Source organism: Oculina patagonica, unplaced genomic scaffold, assembly GCF_052425735.1.
Source record: "Oculina patagonica isolate OP01 unplaced genomic scaffold, crgOcupat unplaced65, whole genome shotgun sequence".
Classification (NCBI taxonomy): domain Eukaryota; kingdom Metazoa; phylum Cnidaria; class Anthozoa; order Scleractinia; family Oculinidae; genus Oculina; species Oculina patagonica.
Window position 1 is genome coordinate 1 of NW_027558526.1, and position 23,119 is coordinate 23,119.

The window sequence follows — 23,119 nt, forward strand, 5'->3', positions numbered from 1 at the left end:
ACTTACAACTTGGCTTTTATAGATTGTGCTAGCATAATTTTTGGCATAATTGGAGCTAAAAAGCATAATTTGTGAAACGAGCACTGCCACGGCATAATTAGCAATTTTTAGCACTTTTTGGAGCATAAATTCATAAAATGTAGTAAATATGGTGTACTTTCTACAGAAATAAATGAAATTTAGGTAGTTTGTTCTTGCAATGCGTGTTTTAGCTATACAATTGTGATTGTTAAGTCGTTGGAGGCATTTTACAAACGGTTTAGAGATGCGAGCAGCTAATTTGGACAGCTGACGGCCGTGATAAACTGCCATAAACACAAATAAATTTACAACAACAGTTTATTTAAAAAACATCATAATTTGGTGTCGTTATTGCGCACCTCTATGTATAGAATCTACGTCATTTTGTGAGCATAATTTCGGAAATCAGAAGCATAATTTGGGAATTCTGGCATAATTTTTGCATAATTTGGCAAAATTTTGAGCACTGCTAGTAGCATAATATGCCACTTTTAGGAGCACAATCTATAAAAGCCTTCTTACAACCGGGCGACAGGATACACGTAGAATTTTGGCAAACTAGCCTGATAATCGATACTGGGTTTTTTACAAAATAGGAAGTATTCCCGAAGATTTCCCGATTTTTATTGTCCAATAAAAGAAAAGTACGCTTAATCCGAAAGCGAACTCGTCGGATTGTCGACACGAGTTTAGTCATCAGTGTTGCACAGTAAGTCCGCTGAAGACAGCCGCGCGGGCTCAGCCAGCTGTTGTAGAAGGGATTCCGACATTAAACAGTAGATGGTTCTTCTGACTGTTTACACCGGAGCATTTTAGCGTGAATGGCCACGCCTATTTCCTCGTGACACATCAGCTGGATCAGAGATCACGTAATAAATTCGCTGCGTATCTTTCTCACGTCACCACTTAATGTTTAGAGCAGTGTTCAGCTTTTCAACCTCGTGGTATTTTGTGTGAAGCATCTCTTTTGCCTGTGTGTATTAAAAAAACAACAAAAATAAAGATAAATGCAGAAAAGTCTAAAATGCTGCTTACTCAGTCTCGTCTAACGTCTAAAGTCGCTCACAGATTATCCCGGAGCTAAAAAGAAAACACAATCACCAAGTGAGATATCAAAGTCATATGTTGTTCTATGTGATTGCTAACCCGCCGTTCGATCGCAGTCGAACGTCGGGTACTGTGCAGGCGATCGCCTTAACTTTCAGCTCGTCATTTTCAGTGCAACTTTTCTGACTTTTTTGAGTTTCCTTTTCCTTTCAGATAATCATCCAGACCCGTTTATAGATGAGATCAGTTTCGGTTGTTTCCATTTATGACGATCCCTGATTATCATAACAGCGCGTGATTCTATACCAAGTGATTAAGCATTGGACCTCCGGTGATTGTTGACGATCGCTGGCGCGCTTCTTCATATGATGAGCTTTTGGTAGGCGATTGCTAGCCGGTGTTAGCAAGATTCAGACTAAGAGATACCGAAACACACAAACGCACTAAAAACAAAAACAAGCATCTACTTTAATGAGTGCTTAGCTATAATAGCTCGGTCTGTTGTTAAAATTTTCTGCGTGTTCGTACCTTGTCAGAAGAATCACCGTCGAGCCACTCTCTAGAAGGAACAAACAAATTTTAAACTCAATTAACTATAATAAAGATGAATTTTTCAACAATGACAAGAGCATGGGACAAAGAAAAATTCTGAGTCCCCGACGGGAATCGAACCCATGGCCTCCCAGATACCTGTTGGGCGCTCTAACCAACTGAGCTACGAGAGACTCGTTGTGAGCTGGGCCATTTACTAGGTTGATATATGACACGCGTCCTGAATACTGCTAGGATCAGCAATGTCGAAATCATCAAATGTGTAGTAAATAATAAGATGGTAAATTTTAAGCTCGGTGATAAATAATAAAGATGAATTTTTCCACAAAGGCGATATGGGTTACCATCTGTATTATTTACAACAATTAACTATGTTATAAAATTTCTCTTCAAGCAAGAAGACAAGAAAACACAGCCTGGGTCGTTATTTTATATAGCCTGCTAGCGGCTCAAAGGTCAGTGGGCTTATATAATACCATGTATGGTTCTTATGTGTTTCTGCAGTCTGGGAAAACTGTGGCAAAGGATATAAAAAGATACCATGTTATGCTGTGGAAGTTACTGTAAGCAGACCAAAATAATCAAACTATTACTTTACATTAAATGTTGTTGTCTCAATTTTCCAAGTTCGTAGGAATTTTCTCACACAGCTCCAAAATATCTCTGAACTAATGTCTGTCACATTCATGAATTAAACCACTGTAACACTACAACACGCCACTCACTTGTACAACGTTTCCACGGCTGGATTTTCACTTGGCTTTCTTGATCTAAGCGAAAATGTAAAACACGGGTCGTTAGATGCGAAGATCGCACCATCGGAACACAAATAAGCCAGAAAACAAATTTATTCTCCAAACGTTTTTCGGGTACTTGCAACACCTGTAATGGGGATTTTTCAAAAGTAGCAAATTCAAGCCAATGATGCGATAGAAAAAGAATAATAAAAATTGTTGTGCAACAACCTGAGTGAATTGTAGAGTTCATCCAGTCTGCTTATTAGCTCTTTGGAAGTTTCCCCGTCACCAGGTCTTATCTGACCACCTCCGTTGAGACAGCCTGGAAAAGAGAAACGAACGCTTGCTTACAGTCAGCACAGCATTATTAATTATTATTATATTTGTTTTAGTATTATTCTACTGGCCTCCTTTAACAGTTCAGGTTGTCATCGGCAGGAGCACAGACTTGCCTAATTTTAGGAAAAATTACTTTACTTTCAGTTGCAAAGTCCATGATCAAACCAACTGTTTAGGAAATGAGCCTGTGCTTGAAAGTACGTAAGCTGCTCGTATTTGTAAAAACGTAAAAGAAGAAAAATGCCGGAAAGTATTAATATGACCACGATTCTCACCTGAGGGGCATGCCATGACTTCTACAAAATGATATGGAGACTTTCCCCGCTTTATTTTCTGAACCAGATTCTATAAACAAACGTATGAATGCGTAATAAGCCGGACAAGGGGTTTGGTAATTATTAGTTCATGGATGTTTCTTCATGTAACGATTCAATAAAACAAATGAACTGGCAGAGGACTAACCTGAATATTTCGAAACCCATAAGCTGCAGCAAATTTGAGGACTTCTTGTCCGTCCACCTAAGGAAAACACAATTTCGGTAATTCGATCAAAGCAAACTGAGTAGGTACAATTTCAAATGTTGTTGTCGTTTCTTCCCTTCTACTCCCCTCTTTTAAGAGGGGAGTAGAAAGGATTAAAATCCTTTCGCTCATCACAATCTTCTTCCTTTCTTTGCATTCGGCCTTTGCCGCTCCCACTCGTAGTTTATTTGTTTCAGTTTAGAGCTTGAAGAACCGCCCGCTATCAGGCACAACATCTATAAAGTCGAACTCAGGTCGACTAATCAACTTGCTCACTGTCGTAGCATATCTTAGCTTCCAAGTATTTTATTTATTTTCGCTTTGTAAAACGTAATTCCAAATAAATATTAGAACCCATTAATAATAAGTTTGCTGTCAAATGCCCCGAGTTGGTCAAATCGTTTAATGTCATATTGGTGTGAGGTTTTTGAAGGCGCAAGGAACCAATGGAACGATTTATGAGAAACTGGTAAGTGTTATGGTAGAACAGAACAAAATTGTTTATTACCTGCAGAGTAACTTCTTTGAAGTCCTTGTTTCTGAGCGTCTTGTAAGTTATGTTGTCTACATTCTGACCAAACAACTAAGAAAAAAAAAACACTTATCAACCCGTTGAAAATTCATTTCTTCGCTAAGTTATGATGACTAAGAATCATTTGTTAGAAAACAGTTTTACATGTGTATAGAAATGAAGTGACTTCGGTAGACCATAGGTTTTGTCTTAGACTGAAAACCTAGGCACTAAAACAGAGAAATTTATTCCCCTATAGTATGTAACTTGCCTCTTTAGCAGCGAATGTAAAGATATGTTCCAGGTATCCTCCCTGAAAGAGAAAAAATACATTTGTAAACATCTCCACTATTGATTTTGCACAAAGCTGGTCTTTCTATATTAAAAGAAAAACGATTTGATCCTTGTTATCAGTCAAATGGCAGGCGCGGTGGCCTAATGGTTAGTGCACCGGACTCCGGATCGAGCGTTTCGAATTCGAGCCCCGGCCGAGGTCATTGTGTCGCGTTCTTGGGCAAGACACTTTACTCTTAGTGCCTTTCTTCACCCAGGTGTATAAATGGGTACCAGCGTCATAATGCTGGGGGGGGGGGGGGGGGGGGGGGGGTCCTGCGCATCCCATTCAGAGGAGGAATAGAAATATTCTTTGCCGCTTAATGCTACAGAATCCGGGATAAGCTCCGGCAAGTATGGGCCACTTGTCTCGAGGCTTCCCTTTATCAGTCATTAAATTTAACTGCCATGTAAAACTGTTTACGAAAACGAAAATGGATTCCACTTCCCAACTGACAGGCTACTGCAAAAACATTGGTTAGGACTTTGATGGCAGTACATAAAAAAATAGTTCTTACCGAGCCACCACCAGAATGGCTGACAAGTTCATCTCCATCAACACTTGAGAACCTAGGACAGTCAGAAAAAAATTAGAAAATTAAAGAAATACTTTCTGAGTTTAATTTCTTTAACAATAAAGAATTTTAAAATTAATGAACTTACAATTGATTCAGTTCGGCATTCTCAAGCTCGCTGAAGTTCACACCTTTTTCGTCAAACATCTTTTCCAGTTCAACTATGCACGAGAAACAACAAAGGAAAAATTCTGCCTTGAAATCGTTGGTTAAAACTAAAAACGCGCCCCGTGTACACACACTAAAGTTATATCTTTCAATGAAATTGGATCACGCTATAAAAACGTTTGCCAAGTACCTTAACAAATTCACTATACATATATTTCACGTTTCCACACTTTTTAAAATGGCGGAAGAAACAAAAAATGGAAGTGGACAAAAAATCGACGAGAACTTCAAAATGTTGAATTTCCACGGAGTCATCATTACTCCGAGGGTTTTACTCCGGGTTCTTCGGTTTTCCTCCCTCTTGAAAAACCAACAGTTCCAAATTCCAATTCGACCTGGATAGAGGACCCGCATGAAAACCAGCAAGAGCTGATGTAGCATCCTCTCTAAATAAAATAGTTTTTTTTTTTTAAAAAAAATTAACAGCGCGCGCTAAAGAATTCTGATGACAAAATCCTCTTTATGACGTTACTTTTTTTAGTTCGTTCTGCCTCGCGAAACGAGTTCATGCGTGTCGCGTCGCCGGAAGATAAAAAGTTGTTACAGAAACATGAAATCGTTATTGATATGCGTGTTTTTAATCCTAACGTCCTTGGGATTTTCATCTGCTTCAGGAAATACCGACAAGAAAGGTAAGTCTTGCCAATCTTTAAAAAAAAGAATCCTTTTACTTTTTCGACGAGGCATGTGCTTTTAACAAAGTTTAAAGTGCGCGCTAATAGGTCGTTATTAACTTGTTTAAAAATTATTTCATCTCCCAAAGTTATCAAATTTATGACTACTCATGATGCTAAATAGTCTCGACTGTTTAAGGTTAGGTTTAAGCTAGTCAAAGTGGTCAGTTGAAAATTTCCGCTTTTTGACAAGATCTGCTGTAGAAATCCCGCTTTTGTTTAGATTCTTGTTGCTATGGTGTTTTCAGCAACGCAATGATTCCAGAGCGCGCGCTCGCATCGCATTTCGTTTTTCGCGGTGTATAACGGTTTTCAGCGGGATTTAATTGCTAATCACAGTTTCTCCTGTTTACCTATGCTTGTTTCAATTCCATTTAAAGATAATCAGATAATCAGTCCAAAAGTCAGTACTGTCAAGATTACTTTGGACGACAGTTTAAGTTCAAATGAACAATATTGTAAACAAATTTTGTAATTGACTTTATCATTTTGTTGTTAACCACAAAATTTATGTTTGTCATTTTCATATTTTCAGGAGTTCACGTTGTTGATAACACACCGGACTCATTCCGTCAAAGAATCATCATTGATGAAAACTTAAGTCAGAGAAATGTCGTTATTGAAATCGACTTCATTTCCGTCAAGATGCTGGTGACTTTAAGATTAGATACAAAAAATATGAACACTGTTACCACAACACTGCTACATGGAAAAAGTTCTTTACGTCGTCCCGAGAATCGATCAGAAAAACAAAGTACTCGAAGAAAGGAACTTCCAAAAAACTGCTACGGCTGGATAGATAAAACATGGAACACTTTGTATGAAATGGTAATATCTCTGTTTGGATGGACTGAATTGCCAAAGGGCATCAATACAAACATCTTCAATTGGAGATCAGTTACAATGAGCGCAGAAGATTCAACTTTTCCAGGAGACGCTGTAAGTTATTTGTTTGCTTGCTGTTTCCTTTTTCCATGACTGGTAATTAGCATATGACTATCTGAGTGGTTCGGAGAGAGCGCACCCCTGGCGCACACATTGATAAATAGAGAGCTTAGGCACAGACGCTTTTAAGTGTGAGCCACAAAACGTTTGCCAAAAACTTAAACAATCGCCTTCTGGTGGTCGTCCGTGAATCAAAAACGTCTGTGCTTATGTAATATTTTTTAAAACCTTTTTTTGCAGACTGAAATACCAGTAAAGGAACATGATAAAGATTATATGGAGAATCTTGGTAGAAATCAGACACAAGGTGGTTCGGCTGACAAAACTTCTCGATCAGGAAAACAAAGCATTCGGAGAAAGGAATTTCCAACAAACAAGAGACTTAGCTGGATGAATAAAACATGGAATACTTTGTATGAAGTGATAATCTCTTTGTTTGGATGGACTCAGTTACCACATAACATCAATACAAACATCTTCAATTGGAGATCAGTTACAATGTCCGCAGTGCATTCTACTCATCCAGGACACGCTGTAAGTTACTTGTTTGTTTGCTGTTTCCTTATTCCACAATAGGTAAATAGCATGACTATTAAATTACTCGGCTCTGAGTGGTTCGGAGAGAGCGCGCACATTAGTAAATGTCACATTTTTCAAAACCTTTTTTGCAGACGGCAACACCAGTAAAGAAACACGATGAAGATTATATGGAGAACATCGGTACAAATCAGGCACAAGATGCAAACAAGAGACCAAGCTGGACGAATAACACATGGAACACTTTGTATGAAGTGATGATCTCTCTGTTTGGGTGGACTCAGTTACCTCATAACATCAATACAAACATCTTCAATTGGAGATCAGTTACAATGAACGCAGAAGATTCAATTTGTCACTCTGTAAGTTACTTGTTTGCTTGCTGTTTCCTTATTCCATAATTTAATAATTGGTTCATGCTCTAGCGTGCACTACCGAGGTATGGTGTACGCTTAAGTGTACTGAATTTGATTGCGCGGCTCTGCTAGCTATGTTATTAAGGTAATTAGCATGTGACTATCAAATTACTCAGCTCTGAGTGGTTCAGAGAAAGCGCAGACATTGGTGAATGTCACATTTTTTAAAACATTCTTCTTTCAGACTGAAGAACCAGTTAAGGAACATGGTAAAGATTATATGGAGAATCTCGGTACAAATCAGGTTCAAGGTGGTTCGGCTGACAAAAGTTCTCGATCAGGAAAACAAAGTACTCCAAGAAAGGTGCTTCCAACAAACAAGAGACCTAGCTGGATGGATAAAACATGGCACACTTTGTATGAAGTGATGATCTCTCTGTTTGGATGGACTCAGTTACCACATAACATCAATACAAACATTTTCAATTGGAGATCAGTTACAATGTCTGCAGTGCATTCTACTCATCCAGGACACGCTGTAAGTTGGCGGTTTTCTTGTTATTTCGTTACTTTATACGAGCTATTGTGAGACTGAATTGGTCAATTTACGACTCTAAATAAAATACCTACCTAAGCCGCACATTCTCAACATAATTTATAAACATATTGACAACCGAGGTGGCCTCCCTATAAGCCCGGTGGTTTCTTGGGGATCTCTTGGCCCTAACAAACTATTAGATATGTAATAACAATTATTTTGAAGTGACAAATAAATGATGATGATGATGATGATGATGATGATGATGACGACTATCAAATTACTCAGCTCTGATTGGTTCGGAGAGAGCGCCCACATAGGTTAATGTAACAGTTTTAAAAACCTTTTTTGCAGACTGAAAAACCAGTAAAGGAACACGATGAAGATTACATGGATAACCTTGGTACAAATCAGGCACAAGTTGGTTTGGCTGACCAAATTTCTCGGTCAGGAAAACAAAGCATTCGAAGAAAGGAACTTTCAACAAACAAGAGACCTAGCTGGACGGATAACACATGGCACACTTTGTATGAAGTGATGATCTCTCTGTTTGGATGGACTCAGTTACCACATAACATCAATACAAACATCTTCAATTGGAGATCAGTTACAATGTCTGCAGTGCATTCTACTCATCCAGGACACGCTGTTAGTTACTTGTTCGCTTGCTGTTTTCTTATTCCATAAAAAATAATTAGCATCTGACTACCTAGGTACTAAATATTGGAGTTCTCTACCAATATCCATCACTACTTCGACAAGCTTCTCTACTTTAAAAAAAAGATGAAAGAATTTTCAATGAGATGTGATTTCAATTGGTCAATTGGTCAAGACGCACATTCGCAACTTAATTTTAAAAACATATTGATTAACGGGGTGGCCTCCCCTTTAAGCCCGGTTACTTCTTAGAGGTCCCCTTGACTTAACTTACTATTAGATATGCAATAACAATTATTCTGAGGCGGCAAATAAATGATAATGATAATAATGATGATGATGACGACTATCAAGCTACTCGGCTCTGAGTGGTTAAGAGAGAGCGCACACATAGGTAAATGTCACATTTTTTAAAAACCTTTTTTTGCAGACGGCAACACCAGTAAAGGAACACGATGAAGATTATATGGAGAATCTTGGTACAAATCAGGCACAAGATGCAAACAAGAGACCTAGCTGGACGGATAACACATGGAACACTTTGTATGAAGTGATAATCTCTCTGTTTGGATGGACTCAGTTACCACATAACATCAATACAAACATCTTCAATTGGAGATCAGTTACAATGTCTGCAGTGCATTCTACTCATCCAGGACACGCTGTAAGTTACTTGTTTGTTTGCTGTTTTCTTATTCCATAAAAGATAATTAGCATCTGACTACCTAGGTACTAAACATTGGAGTTCTCTACCAATATCCATCACTACTTCGACAAGCTTCTCTACTTTAAAAAAAAAAGATGATAGAATTTTCATTGAGATGTGACTGAATTGGTCAAGACGCACATTCGCAACTTAATTTTAAAAACATATTGATTAACGGGGTGGCCTCCCCTTTAAGCCCGGTTACTTCTTGGAGGTCTCCTCGCCTTAACTTACTATTAGATATGCAATAACAATTATTCTGAAGCGGCAAATTAATGATAATGACGATGATGATTACTTTCAAACTACTCAGCTCTGAGTGGTTCAAAGCACACATTGGTAAATGTCACATTTTTTAAACCTTCCTTTTGCAGACTGAAAAACCAGTAAAGGAACACGATGAAGATTATATGGAGAATCTCGGCCCAAATCAGGCACAAGGTGCAAACAAGAAACCTAGCTGGATGAATAACACATGGCACACTTTGTATGAAGTGATAATCTCTCTGTTTGGATGGGCTCAGTTACCAAATGACATCAATACAAACATCTTCAATTGGAGATCAGTTACAATGAGCGCAGTGCATTCTACTCATCCAGGAGACGCTGTAAGTTGGTGGTTTTCTTGTTATAGCGTTACTTCATACGAGCTCTTGCCATATGACTATGGCTAAGGAGAATGCATACAGCGCTTAAGTTAAAAAGCGGTATAAGCAAAATTCAGAAGATTTTCGACAACCCTTAAATCAAACAGATACGAAAACGGTCGTTTTATGATCACTTAGAAATTAGGAAACCATTTTTTTTGTTTCGAACATTGCACACGCTTATTTTAATTAAAAGGGGCCTGTTTCTCCAAATGTAAGTTTTATGTGAACATGTACATATGACAAGCTCTCCACATAAGTACTTGTTAGAGTTTTGTCTACGGAATGTGTTCTAACATTATAATTATAGCAATTTCTATAACATTCTCTTTTCTTTTAACCTTTAGAAATTAGAACGATGGGCACACAGTGTAACCACAAGTCCATCTGACATTTCCTGGTCGTTTTCTACCGTATCTGCTGCAACAAAGTTATGGTACAAGTGTATGGCAGGAATACAACGGTTTCTATCCAGTCAAATTTGTTACAACGCCCGCAATCTGATACACGGTGAGTAAAACAAGCTTCCGTGTGTTCTAAAGTAGAGCCAGTCTTTGAATCTGTACAACATCTTCATAAAAGCCTGGGGATGAGTCATTCCCAAACCAAGCCGAGTTAAGTCGCGTCAACTTTATTTAGGCAGGGTGGCCCAATCAGCATTTGGCTGGAATCAAAAGGGGCCCTGCGTAAAATAGGTCTTTTAGGTCTCTTAGGTACAAACATCCCTAATTGGCTGTCTTGCTTTTTTTTCTTAGATTACTGGACAAACTGGACATGGCGAGATACGTTTGATGTGATGATCATTTCATGGATGATTAATTTTTGTGCCATTGCATTATACTTCACTATTCACTTCACTGGAAAGATAATACGACTCAAGGGGTAAGAAGTAACCAGCTGAGATCTCATTCAGGGAAAGCTTAAAGAAAATCGTTGATTGAGCAAGATATTTAGTTAGGTATAGCGGCTTCAACCCACGGCAGAGATTCTCTTGCAAATCAGTTGGAATACTACTCTGGGTGTTGAAGCTTTTTCTCGTACCCTTTCTTGGGTGTACAATCATAGGCCACTGAAATGTCAGAGATCAGTAATAAAGTGGCGTTACCATGAAACACGTTTTAATCACCTTGTCCAGAATCTTGATTTTAACGCTGATTGCCTTTTAAGACCGAATCTAAAAAATCTGAAATCAAGTGAGAGAAACCTCAAGTTCACGTAGTAAGGGAATAAATTAGTAAATGCCTAACGATGTAGAAATGCTAACAGATGCTAACAGTAGAAACGTACGTGGAGAAGTTTGCTTTCGAGATAACGTTTATTTCATTGCGAATACGATAGAAATAATATACATTTCTTTGCACAACTTAGGCTACCTCTTAACAGGTTCAATTGTCATTTTTTCTGTTTTTCAGATTACAGTATGCAATTGAACGTGAGCGGTTACGGGAACTCGAGCTTGCGCGTGAACGAGCAGCTCAGCTGAAACCATGGCGACCAAAACCGAAAAAGAAACGACGAAAAAAGCAAGGCGAATGGTGATAATAAAGAAAGATTTCCACAGATAACTGATTAAAAAAATGAGTGTTACTGATGATACGTTTTGCAATAACGTGTTGAGTTTGAAATAAACGTTTTGTTCTGTTTGTTATACAGTTGTTTTGTTGCTTTTAATCGTGGCCTGCAACACGTTTTAACACATTATTTGGACAGACACCGGTTAAATAGTTAATTATACGCTATAAAATACTGCCTTTTGATTCGGTTGAAAGAAAACATTTCAGCATAAGGGGACCGATTTGATTGCCAGTCCAAAAATCCCCTGTGAAAACGTACGACTCAAACTGGCATTTTGAACAGGAAACCAAATGGGGAAGAACCAAAAACCACATCGAATACCAAATCCGAAAAACCGCTTGTATTTTTGCCGAAAACCAAAAACCAAATGCCAATAGAAAGACACTAAAACCGAAAAACCGATCTAAAAAAGGCCGAAACCACAAAACCGAAAATCCCAACGCCTCCCTCCTTGTGCTACATTGACCCTTCCTACCCTATGTCGCATTTTAACCTGCTCTAAAGTGACAATACCTCCTGAATTGTCATACCCCGCAACAATCAAAGATGAAGAAGCCTCTAAACATCCTAAATTTTGCAGTAGATACAGACTCCTAAAAAAATCATGCAATAGACAGAAGAAAAGCTTACTTGTAGATATAACACAATCCACATCTCTTGTGCTGTAAATGTCATTATAAAAATCTTCTCTTGAAGCTTCAAGCTTCTTATCGTAACATGGCATGATGGTCACGTGGTAAATCTCATCTGGACTGTTGAGAAAAAAAGATGAATACTGCATTTTATGTGTCACATGAGGGGAAGGAAATCTCAACAAAAGAAAAAGTGGGAAGCAGTAGGTAAGGTTAAGCCTGCTGTCGAGCCAAGTGGCTCATCAGGCCGGAGCTTATCCCGGTTTCTGTAGCATTAAGCGGCTAGGACTATTTCTACTCCCCCCTGGATGGGATGCTAGTCCATCGCAGGGTTACCCCCCAGCAGTAAATTCGCCAGTACCCATTTATACACCTGGGTGGAGAGAGGCACTATGAGAGTAAAGTGTCTTGCCTAAGAACACAACGCAGTGCCCCGGCCAGGTCTCGAACCCGGACCGCTCGATCCGGAGTCCGGCGCACTAACCATTAGGCCACATCTCCTCCCACGGGAAGCAGTAGACATAATCATAAATCAAATTAAGACGGAATCCACTAGGAAGTCGAGTAATATTTATTAAAGTTGGACAAAAATCAATTTCCAGAATAATTTAAATCCTATTGCGTTATTTCCTTCCCTTAATAAAAGGTAAAGATGTAAGTAATTATCCGTGATAACACCAACAACAATTTCTTATCAGAGTCTGAGAAAATGAATTTCAAAGTTCACAAGGTATGGGCAAAATCTCACGTGCAGCCATTTTGTAAATTCGTCTTAAGCGATTCAGTGGAATTCAGCGGAACTTCAAAATGTGTTTTCGATGTGTGGTGTTGTTAGAAAAGATTTCTTTTGATAAGATATTTGAAGCAGTAACAAAAAAGTTTGCAATAAGGTGGAAATAATTCTGGTACAACAATTTCTTATCAGAGTCTGAGAAAATGATATTTAAAGTTCACAAGCTATGGGCAAAAGCTTACATCTTTTAAGCGATTCAGTGGAATTCAGCGGAACTTCAAAATGTGTTTTCGATGTGTGGTGTTGTTAGAAAAGATTTCTTTCGATAAGATATTTGAAGCAGTAACACAAAAGCTTGCAATCAGGTGTAAATAGTTTTGGTACATAATTTTGTCCAATAACTACTCGAAGTCCTGGCGGATTTCCTCTTAAGACATTTGCATTAAACGTTACACATTGCTGATCGTACCTTTTCCCTAATGATGCACCAAAGTGGTTCTTCACTAAAGAACCCATGATTTGCTGAGGAGATTTTGTTGTGCTTAAATGAAGAGCAAAATGAGAATTGATCAGATATCTGCACTAGCTAACTCAGGCTGACCAATAAGCTGCTCTGCTGGCAGACTACATGCAATGCATTTAACATGTTGACAAACACTGACCATTGACTGAACAACACCAATGCTATGGCTGGATCAAATTATTAATCAGCTCTGCTAGAAATATGTGACTGTTTTGACAACACAAACAAAGGATTGGGTACGCATTTTCTGGGGTAGGGTAGGGGTTTATAGATTCTGCTGACAGTCTGCAGCATTTGTTTTAATTTCTGTTAAAAACAAAATAATCCACACCAACCAAGATTGAAAGGCAAACTGTCCCTACACTATTTTAAAACAAGAGCTTTTAAGACCATTGTCAGAAAGAAATAAAGATTGAAATACTATCATAAACTATTCACATTGACAAATGTCACCCTGTTTGAGCTGTTGAGGCGTTTTAAAAAACCTAAATGTTATACACTATGCGAGGGACAACAAAAACAAATTCATTTATCATATACCAGTAAGGCAGTAAGAGTATTTTCAGGGCATATTTACCTGATATAAGGTAAAACATAGCTACCATGAGTCTTTTCAGCATAACAAACCCAACCTGAAAGGAAATACAAACAAAATGTAACAGACTCAAAACAAAGTACCATAAGGCTATGAACTAGTGTAGCCACATACAACAGAAATACAAAATTATCTTAAAAACGTCCATTTGTTTGGAATGTAATTTGTGAGAAATGCAGCAAAGGCCCCCCTAATTTTTACCTCATGACAACAACTGTGCTTTCTCTCTCTTAGCCAACGTAGCTTGGCGTTCTAGTCAGTCGGGGAGAGCGAGGAATCGCGCGCGCGAGCAAAGCGACGGCGGAAGGCAGAGGGAAAGAAAGAACGCCAGCCGCCAGACGCCTCTTAAACGGGAGAAATCTTTCGAATTAGCGGCCTTTAATTTATTCCAAATGACTCATTCGCATGCACGCAACATTCAGGCCGCTCAATTAGCATTTGACAAGTGACGAATGAAGCAAAGCAGTGTGAATTACAACTGGATGCTATTGCAGGCAAACAAACTCGGCAGTGATCATTAGAAACTTTAACTGGTTTTCTTCCACCGCTTCGACTCGAAGATGATTTTTTCGTTGGACCTCCCAAATTTGCAGACATTTTGCAAAAACGAATATTAGCCTAATAACTTTCCCGGGGTTTATTTATTTTGTACATCCTGAACCACATGTGAGTTTGACAGAACACGTCACCTTTTTATTTCCGGTCTTCACAAATTACGCATATCATTTACATAATTACGTGAAAAGATTTCTCCCGTTTAAGAGGCGTCTGGCGGCTGGCGTTCTTTCTTTCCTTCTGTCTTCCGCCGTCGCTTTGCTCGCGCACGCGATTTCTCGCTCTCCCCGACTGACTAGAACGCCAAGCTACGCTGGCTATCTCTCTCTCCACTACATTGTACATGTCTATTAACACACAGCCACATTTCCAAAATATTAATCAACCCCAGTTGCTCAAAGGCTGGACAAGGCTATCCATACTGTAAACACTATCTTGTGGATAAGTAGAACAATGCAACAGTGATTATCATTATGCATCCTTCTAACAACAGGGGCCTCATATAATAAATGACTTGCAGGCCAGTGTTGCTTGCTAAGACAATTCTCACCTGGACAAGCAGATGCTAACATGGGAATGGCGTTCTTCTCCCCTGATTGTTGACTCTTAAATCTCCGAACAAACTCCAACTGACTACCAAAGAAAAATCAAGCTGATTTCAATGCAGTGACATGGTTCATACAGGAAAGAGACACTTTTTCAATATTAATTTACTATCTAGCTAGTACTGTAATATGAATTCATGAATAATAATAATAATAATAATAATAATAATAATAATAACTTTATTACCGTGTCTAAAAAATGTTTAGCTGAGGGGAAAAGTCCCCTCTACTAATTGTGGACACCTGACTAAGAAAAAACTTTAAAAAAACTTAAACCTATCATTATACAACTATTACAATAATTAATAATTTAAAGTTAAAATAAGTTAAAAAAAGAAGCTATTTACATAATAAAAACGGGTAAAAAAGTAATTCTATTTATGTGATAAAAAAGACTATATACATGGCTAGTATTAGTAGTCACAGAGGCGGCAATTGCAGCGTTCATTGTTTAAAAAGCTATTGAAGTCATGTTTCCGAATCGTTTTCTTAAATGTCAACATTAGCTAAACTAGTCATAATGTTGAAAGTTTCGACATAAGAACCAAATTTAGAATTAAATTCCTTTCTTTTGGAGAAGATGTTTAACTTGTAGGTCAAGGCTCTTGCCTGCCAAGTGATTTTCAAAACTAGACTATGATAAAGTGATGAACTGCATAATAATCAGGTGTAATAATTACTGAGTACCTTTCTGCAAGACTAAAATCTCTGGAAAAGGTAGTGTCAAAAACATGGTGAACACCTGAAATTTCATTTCAAAATAATTAGTGGAATTAAGCTGAAGTAAATTCTTCCTTTTTTTTAGTTTTAATGAATCTATGCATTTTTAACAACTTACAGTAAGCGGACATGTTGTCATGGTCCCAATCACACACACAAGCACTTGATTTTTAACTTCTCATATGCAGACACCTCCCATTAGCAGACGCTTAGGCGCGGTCCTAGCCACATACCAGTACAAAGACTTGACTTATGTCCAAAGCCCTAAGTGGGCAAAGGGCCGGACATCCTCCTCCGCCATGCTGCACGGTCGCGGGCAGCCACCACTGCCTTGTTCCAGGAGCCGAAACCCAAAGCCGCTCTTTCTCTTTCGGCAGTTCTTCGCCAAGTCTCCTTCGGTCGGCCACGACTTCGCCTTCCCTCAGGGGCCCATGTTAATGCCAGTACAAAGAGTACATTTTTAACCCTCCATAAGCATACACCTCCCCTAAGGGGGCATTTTGTCAGGTCCCAAGGTTGTCTGCTTATGAGAAGTTTCACTGTACTTCTATAACAAATATCATGTTTATCTGAAATTAGCAGGTGAGCTTTGTTTCTTTTCCCTTTTAGATGCATGTGTAGATTGACATAATGTATGGCAGCTACATTGTCTTAACATTTAATAAATTGATGCCTTACCTAAATCTTTAAAAAATGTTGTCAGTTTCTTTGCTGTCTAAAAATGAAAAAAAAAATACACTTAAAGGGGCTAGGTCACGGTATTTTAGGTAATTCTATTTATTTTCGTTAATTAAGAGCACTAAACTTTAAATTGGCAGAACAAAAGTCTTTTATTGGAAAAACACAGCCACATTACAAACAAGGATGATTTAATTTTTGAGCATTATAAATGACGCTTTCATACAAAATGAGATAAACTTGAAAAAAGTCAGGCCAACTTTTTTCAAGTTTACCACAATGCAATCTGTTTAACCTTCTCAAATTTGGCCCATCCATGCTGCTTTTTGACATTTCTGTGTTTCTTTTGAGTTCTTCTACAGTTTTAAGTCGTTATTTTGATATTTCAGTTAATTCTATGACCAGTTGTTCAGTGCCAAAATTGCCAAAAATTGCGTGACACAGCCCTTTGATACTAGCTTGGTTAATTTATTAGAAATAAATTAAAAGGCAAAACAACATTTTGGACTTAACCCCTTCCCATATGAAACTTTAACTAGCCACTGTACGTAAGTAATGGTGAACCTTTATATGACAGTTACCCAGCAGCATAATTGATTGGGATTAAAAGAGATCAGAAAAAGCTCAACATCTTCTTACATAAGTGCCTCAGTTGCATATATACTGGCAGACGAGAGTGTCAAACAAAGAGATCAGATTAATGGAGAAGATAGAAGAAACCATGCAGCAGATAATATGAAGGTTATTGTACAGCTGAGGATGGATGTAAATGACCACCCCAGCGTAGCACCAGTCGGTATAAAACGCAGACCATGCAGACTGCAGACTGCAGACTGTGCAGACGGTGCAGACCGTGCAGACTGAGTAATTTTTTTCTTCTTTTTTTACATTGTGTTTCACAAAACTTTTCACGAACGGTTTCCGAAGTTCGTTTGAAATTCGCGAAGTTCGCTACGAACTTTAGGGGGAATTTCATTATGTAGTTGTCAATCAAATTAAGAACTTCGAAACGAAATTGTGAATTTCACGTGCAGCGAAGTTGAAAGGTTGAGGAGTTCGCAAGTTGAGAAGAAGTTCGTCCAGTTTGTTTAATTGGTGAAATGAATCCGTTCACGGTACAAGGAAAGGCAATTTCAAGTCCAGGAAGGCAGGAAATCATCTAAAGTTGGCTTCAAGGTCAAGGATTATTTTATTTAGCTTCCAGCTTGTTGAGTTTTCTTCTACGTCAAAGAGCGCGTTACACTGTAAACATTGGAACATTTTAAGTTATAGGTAAAACGAACTGATCGGATATAGCAGTTTATTTGTTAAGTTCAGGTTTCTAGTTCAATTTTATAACGTAAACAAATGCTTCGGTTGGTAGTTATGCTTTGGGAATACAGGGTTTTCTTGAGAAATCCCCCAAAAATTGTTACACTGTCCTTTATAATAAAATATAAGTAATTCGTAAATAAATACACATTTCAATTGTTCCAAAGCAAGTGTTGTTTATTAGTAAAAAAAATTAACCAAAGCTTATTTTTTTGCAAATATAAATTATTTCAGAGGAACAGAGTTTCATATCACGAACAGACAGATGGCGTGACTTGCGTGTTGTGTAAACACAGAAGTATAACAAACACGGAATTGAAAAGTTCTGGTTTTCCGCAGATTTTCCAAACTGATGTGTATTCAAGAAGGAAAACGTTTTTTTCTCTTTAGAAGATTTTTACGGCACACACAAACAGTATTTTTATATGTAAACCGGTTCATCTGTTGAAACTTTTTCCTTCGAAACTGCACACGGCAGAACTCGTAATCTATTTTTAGTCGGGTGTCGGGTGACATTGTTTGTTGTAACATTCACAAACCATTTTTAGGGCAGCCTTGCTTTTTAGTCCGTTGATGTCCTGCCTTCTGGACTTGGGATTGCTTTTTGCTGTACTGGGAACGGATTCATTTCACCAAATTAAACAAACTGGACGAACTTCTTCTCAACTTGCGAACTCCTCAACCTTTCAACTTCGCTGCACGTGAAATTCACAATTTCGTTTCGAAGTTCGTAATTTGATTGACAACTACTTAATGAAATTCCCCCTAAAGTTCGTAGCGAACTTCGCGAATTTCAAACGAACTTCGGAAACCGTTCGTGAAAAGTTTTGTGAAACACAATGTAAAAAAAGAAGAAAAAAAATTACTCAGTCTGCACGGTCTGCACCGTCTGCAGTCTGCAGTCTGCAGTCTGCATGGTCTGCGTTTTATACCGACCGGCGTAGCACACACTTGGACCTGGAGAAGAACAGGGGTGACGGAAAGGGGAAGTTTGGTTTCAAAGGCCGATGCGATGCTGGGGCTTGTTCGAAAGACGAAGAAACATGGCAAGAGTGATTGCAATTGCTATTTCTCAGTTATGGTGGATTTCCAGTGCTGCATAATTTAAAGACAATGTATGAATGGTTTGGGTACACATTTACCAACTTAAGTCGTTCATGCATTGTCTCTCATTTTCTTGCACGCACCTAAACGTACATAACATAAAAAATTACGCGTCACTAGAAATCCACCTTTAGGGAAAAGGAAAAGATGATGATGATGATAATGATGATGAGAATTTATTGGACAATGAGAAGAGGTGGTAATTGTATGGAAATGTCAGTAAGAGTAAAATGTGTACTGGTAGATTGATGCAAAGACAGGAAAAAACAAACCTGGCTGTTGGAGTAGGTGAATGTTTCAGTTAAAACTAATGACTCACCTCTGTTACAGTTAATCTGAACTTTGCTGCAACTGAAGCTCTTGATTGTGGAGACACTGAAACTATGATCACTTTCTGCCCTTCAGATTTTCCTTCCTAAAAATGAAATAAGTAGCTAAATAAAATTTAACAAGCGTTGCACACAACGGTCATGCGACTGACAAACCTGTGGCTCTAGGATTACTGATCAAATTGGTATTTAGCTAGTTCAGGTAAAAACTGAGACATGATACCATCTTATCTATTTATAACATCAAGAGATCTCTATACACTGTTAAACTGGTAAATTGTCAACAGCCAAATTTATGAGGTCTTGCTGTGTTGTTGCTAAAGCTCCACTTATCCCAGGAAAGCAGTTACACTCAGTTCAAGAAAAGTTCTTTTTCTACAGCCAGACTCACAGCTAAATTCCTTAAGTATGCAAGAATGTAGTACTAAATACCTCAGCAAGTTTGTGGTTGTTTTCTATAATCTTGTATAACTCATCTTGACTCTGCTGTGTTATCAGAACACTTTCGGCCGACGTTATACAACCACTAAAAATAAAGTCGAGATCAAGGTTTACAACATGATAAATATATTTAAAAAAAAAAAATGTCTACAGAAGTAGAAGTTTGTCACAACAATAACCTTATAGTTAAGGTTCTCTATCCTTATTACATACCTACAAGCCAAGCAGTCATTTAGTGTTATCTGTGCTCTTTGAAGTTTGGTCCTCTCTCCACTCTTGAAGTAAAAGATAACAGTCAGGCAGGCCTTTCGAATTTAGTGCTAATTTTCAAACATAAAAAACCTTGTGCACATAAAAAAATGTTCTCCAACCATATAAAACCTTCCTCGGTGCCCCAGGGGCAGTTAATCCTGTTGTCCCGATAAGCTGCCCATCGCCCCCACTAACTGCCCCTATGTCTCCGAGGATGTATAAAAACAGGCACCATTTTCTCTGATTTTTAGTTCTTAGCTTCTTTTGTCAGGAGGGGTTGCCTACAGTTGCCAATAATCAACAAGTGAATCAAAATTAACATTTAAACTTTGAAAAATTCAAAACCTGGGCACTTTCTTTGTGTAGCAGACTATCACCTCTGTCAGTTGGGTAATAATGGAATTATAATTAGGTTCTCTGTCAGGCTATGGGTAGTTTATACTTGCTTCATTTTTCATCAAATAATTGCAGGTCTATTTTCTTTTCAAGAAGTTGATTTTTAAAGATTCCAAAACCGTCCACTGATAAATATTTAAGATATTTACATTGTAAGAAATAAGTGTCAGGGTAAGTTATTGCAGGACCACTTTATATTTATCTTCCATAATAAATAAATCTAGTAAATAATAAAGATGGTAAATTTTAAGCTCGGTGATAAATAATGAAGACATTGTTTAACATGACACGAGCGTGGGACAAAGAAAAAACCTGAGTCCCCGACGGGAATCGAACCCATGGCCTCCCAGATACTGGTTGGGCGCTCTAACCAACTGAGCTACGAGAGACTCGTTGAGAGCTGGGCATTTTACTAGGTTGATATGTGACACGCGTCCTGCATACTGCTAGGATCCGCAATGTTGAAATCATCAAGTCAATGTCGAAATCATCAAGTAAAATCATCTAGTAAAAATGGCCCAGCTCTCAACGAGTCTCTCGTAGCTCAGTTGGTTAGAGCGCCCAACCGGTATCTGGGAGGCCATGGGTTCGATTCCCGTCGGGGACTCAGATTTTTTTCTTTGTCCCACGCTCGTGTCATGTTGAACAATTTCTTCATTAAATAAATCTATGTGCTCTTTTTACTACTGGTACATATCAAGGGATTCAGGGTTACCTCAGATAGCTGAACATAGCTTCCATCATCTTCAATCTTGATTTTTGCCAACTGTTCAGGATTATAAAAATAATAAACAAAAGTTTAAATATTATACACAGTGGAATCCCAATATCTCAAGCCTCTATTTAAAGGAAACAGAAAATCAGGAGTTCACTTAATCAGGGAACAGAATTACAGTGCTTGACTAAGTGAAGCAAATCCATGGAAAACAAGTTTGGTTCAAGTTATTGGGAGGTAGTTAAGCATCAATGCCAGGCTGCATTCTATGTAGGTTATGCCGAAGATCTTTGGCGTGGATATCAAAATTGTGTGGCGTACTGGCATATGATCACAGTCTGCACCTTCGAACTGGCACACAGATGAATAATAAAAGACCTTGGTGGAGACCTATAAAAATCTTGGCGTATCTTCCGCTTGGTGGGAACATGGAAATTATGCACCCTAGCATCAATGCTAAGCTAATTTCCCCCCCCCCTTTAATTTTATTATAGTACATTTACTATAAACATGCTTCTATAAAATGAATGTTTCTATTACTTACTATTACTTACTCTTAGTCAGGGTTCAATCATTAGATTTCCAAGCCATAGGCAGTCAATTTTTAATAACCAATCAATGGCATCAATACATAAATTTTTATATGACTACTATCCTGGATTATCCTGAAACGTTTCCAAAACTTTAACAGGGGGGCTTATTAGAAAGGGGGGGGGGGGGCTAAATGGAGCTTTAACATCATATATCTATCACAACAGAAACCTATTTCTATGTAGGGTAAGGTCAATTAAGCATTTTGAGAGGTTCCCAAGATGGCTCATGAATAGGTAGCCTTACAGTCCATATTGATGATCTCCCAGGTTTGAATTTCTTTATAGGTATCGGTCTGATCTACGGAGGAGGCAAGCGTGGCCGAGTGGTTTAGGGCGCTGGTGTTGTAATCCGGAGGTCACCGGTTCGAGGCCTGCCCTTGCCACTAGCTGGATTTGTTTCTCGGTTGTCCCGAGTTCAAATCCTCGACCACGCTTTGTATATAGCCAACTGGTCTGCCTCATGTCAGTTGGGATTTTTAACCGCTTTGTATATAGCCAACTGGTCTGCCTCATGTCAGTTGGGATTTTTAACCTTGTTATGTTCATTTATAAATTATTTGTTTCCTCTGTTTCAGTGGCATGCCTGTAAACTAGCTATCTCGTTGAGATATGAAGCTAAGTGCATGACCACTATAAACACATATTTATTTATTTTATTTTTTTTTTATAAAATGGAGGATTCACCATCTCGGGATATTGAAATGACGTAATAGATGACATCACGCATTCCAACAATCTTGATCATATGCAACTATAAGTCGACTACTTTTAATCCTTGTAAATGGATTCTAGGATTAATGGCGTGATTCGTAAAAGGACAAAGTATATAACAGTAAAATCTTTCTATGATTTTTGTAGCACTACATGTAATTAGTAATATCGATAGTAATAGCAGATCCACTGACCTGGCCTGGCTTTTTCTCCACCTTCACCGGCTTGATGCATTCCTGTCATTACATCAATGCTTCAGTTAGTTCATATTTAATTTTTTAAGTAGCAAAACTTAGTACTAACTTGTGAAGGAGTGATGAAATCGTCTAAATCTGTCAACTGAAGAGCTCCGCTAAAACCGGCCGCCATTTTGTCTGGATGTTTATCAGGGTACATTATAATTACCATATTTGAAGTACCTACAGTCTTGATATATTTCACCACTGACCCACACAGCGGTCAAACGCAGCGCGCGTGCGCAGTTCCTGTTTAATTGCCGCCAAAATTTTCCATACAAAGTCTTAAATTTTTCGAAAACTTTCGCTTTAAAGCCAAAAGTTAACGCCGTCCCTGGAAAGTTAAGGTTTATACGCCGCTTATGGATTGGAAATTTGATAATTCATCTCCACTGAGTGTCCCAGCTTGAACTGTTCTTTCACCGTACTATTTCTATAACAATTTCTTGCAAAAGTTTGCCCACTTTCGAGTCAAAAGTTCGAGGCGGCAAAGACGGATGTGACGTCAATTTTTGCGTTTGACCGCTGTGAACCACTGACCAGTATCACG

General features: G+C 38.3%; 2 protein-coding genes across 3 annotated transcripts; one reads left to right on the top strand and one right to left on the bottom strand.

Moving 5' to 3' along the window:
• Positions 1–544: 544 nt before the first annotated feature.
• LOC144641064 (putative cytosolic Fe-S cluster assembly factor v1g210509) lies at positions 545–22,714 on the bottom strand. The gene is made up of 22 exons (XM_078500119.1): positions 22,637–22,714; positions 22,528–22,569; positions 21,030–21,080; positions 19,880–19,941; positions 19,658–19,751; positions 19,216–19,311; positions 16,482–16,518; positions 15,771–15,825; positions 15,029–15,111; positions 13,906–13,960; positions 13,275–13,346; positions 12,071–12,192; positions 4,726–4,798; positions 4,581–4,632; positions 4,001–4,042; positions 3,727–3,801; positions 3,159–3,215; positions 2,972–3,041; positions 2,586–2,679; positions 2,346–2,390; positions 1,597–1,627; positions 545–992 (listed from the first exon to the last, which is right to left on the bottom strand). Exons 1-22 carry the CDS (start codon positions 22,700–22,702, stop codon positions 921–923), a joined length of 1,446 nt encoding a protein of 481 aa, XP_078356245.1. The 5' UTR covers positions 22,703–22,714; the 3' UTR covers positions 545–920.
• On the top strand, positions 5,305–11,532 carry LOC144641063 (uncharacterized). 2 transcript variants are annotated; one of them, XM_078500117.1, is made up of 10 exons: positions 5,305–5,437; positions 6,015–6,418; positions 6,665–6,958; positions 7,562–7,855; positions 8,210–8,503; positions 8,943–9,176; positions 9,593–9,826; positions 10,213–10,375; positions 10,621–10,747; positions 11,278–11,532. In XM_078500117.1, exons 1-10 carry the CDS (start codon positions 5,356–5,358, stop codon positions 11,402–11,404), a joined length of 2,253 nt encoding a protein of 750 aa, XP_078356243.1. In that variant the 5' UTR covers positions 5,305–5,355; the 3' UTR covers positions 11,405–11,532. The 2 variants fall into 2 exon arrangements, with proteins under 2 accessions (XP_078356243.1, XP_078356244.1); XM_078500118.1 differs by having other exon boundaries at positions 7,562–7,646; positions 8,307–8,503; positions 11,278–11,531.
• Positions 22,715–23,119: the final 405 nt, after the last annotated feature.

Bases quoted from the DNA above. Each gene is read 5' to 3' on its own strand.
- LOC144641063 (XM_078500117.1), top strand. From the start codon at position 5,356: ATGAAATCGTTATTGATATGCGTGTTTTTAATCCTAACGTCCTTGGGA. The intron at 5,438-6,014 runs GTAAGTCTTGCC...TCATATTTTCAG, and splicing joins AGGAAATACCGACAAGAAAG to GAGTTCACGTTGTTGATAAC. The intron at 10,748-11,277 runs GTAAGAAGTAAC...TCTGTTTTTCAG, and splicing joins AAGATAATACGACTCAAGGG to ATTACAGTATGCAATTGAAC.
- LOC144641064 (XM_078500119.1), bottom strand. From the start codon at position 22,702: ATGGCGGCCGGTTTTAGCGGAGCTCTTCAGTTGACAGATTTAGACGAT. The intron at 3,216-3,726 runs GTAATAAACAAT...TGTTTTCCTTAG, and splicing joins TCAAAGAAGTTACTCTGCAG to GTGGACGGACAAGAAGTCCT. The intron at 1,628-2,345 runs GTGAGTGGCGTG...TGTTCCTTCTAG, and splicing joins GCCGTGGAAACGTTGTACAA to AGAGTGGCTCGACGGTGATT.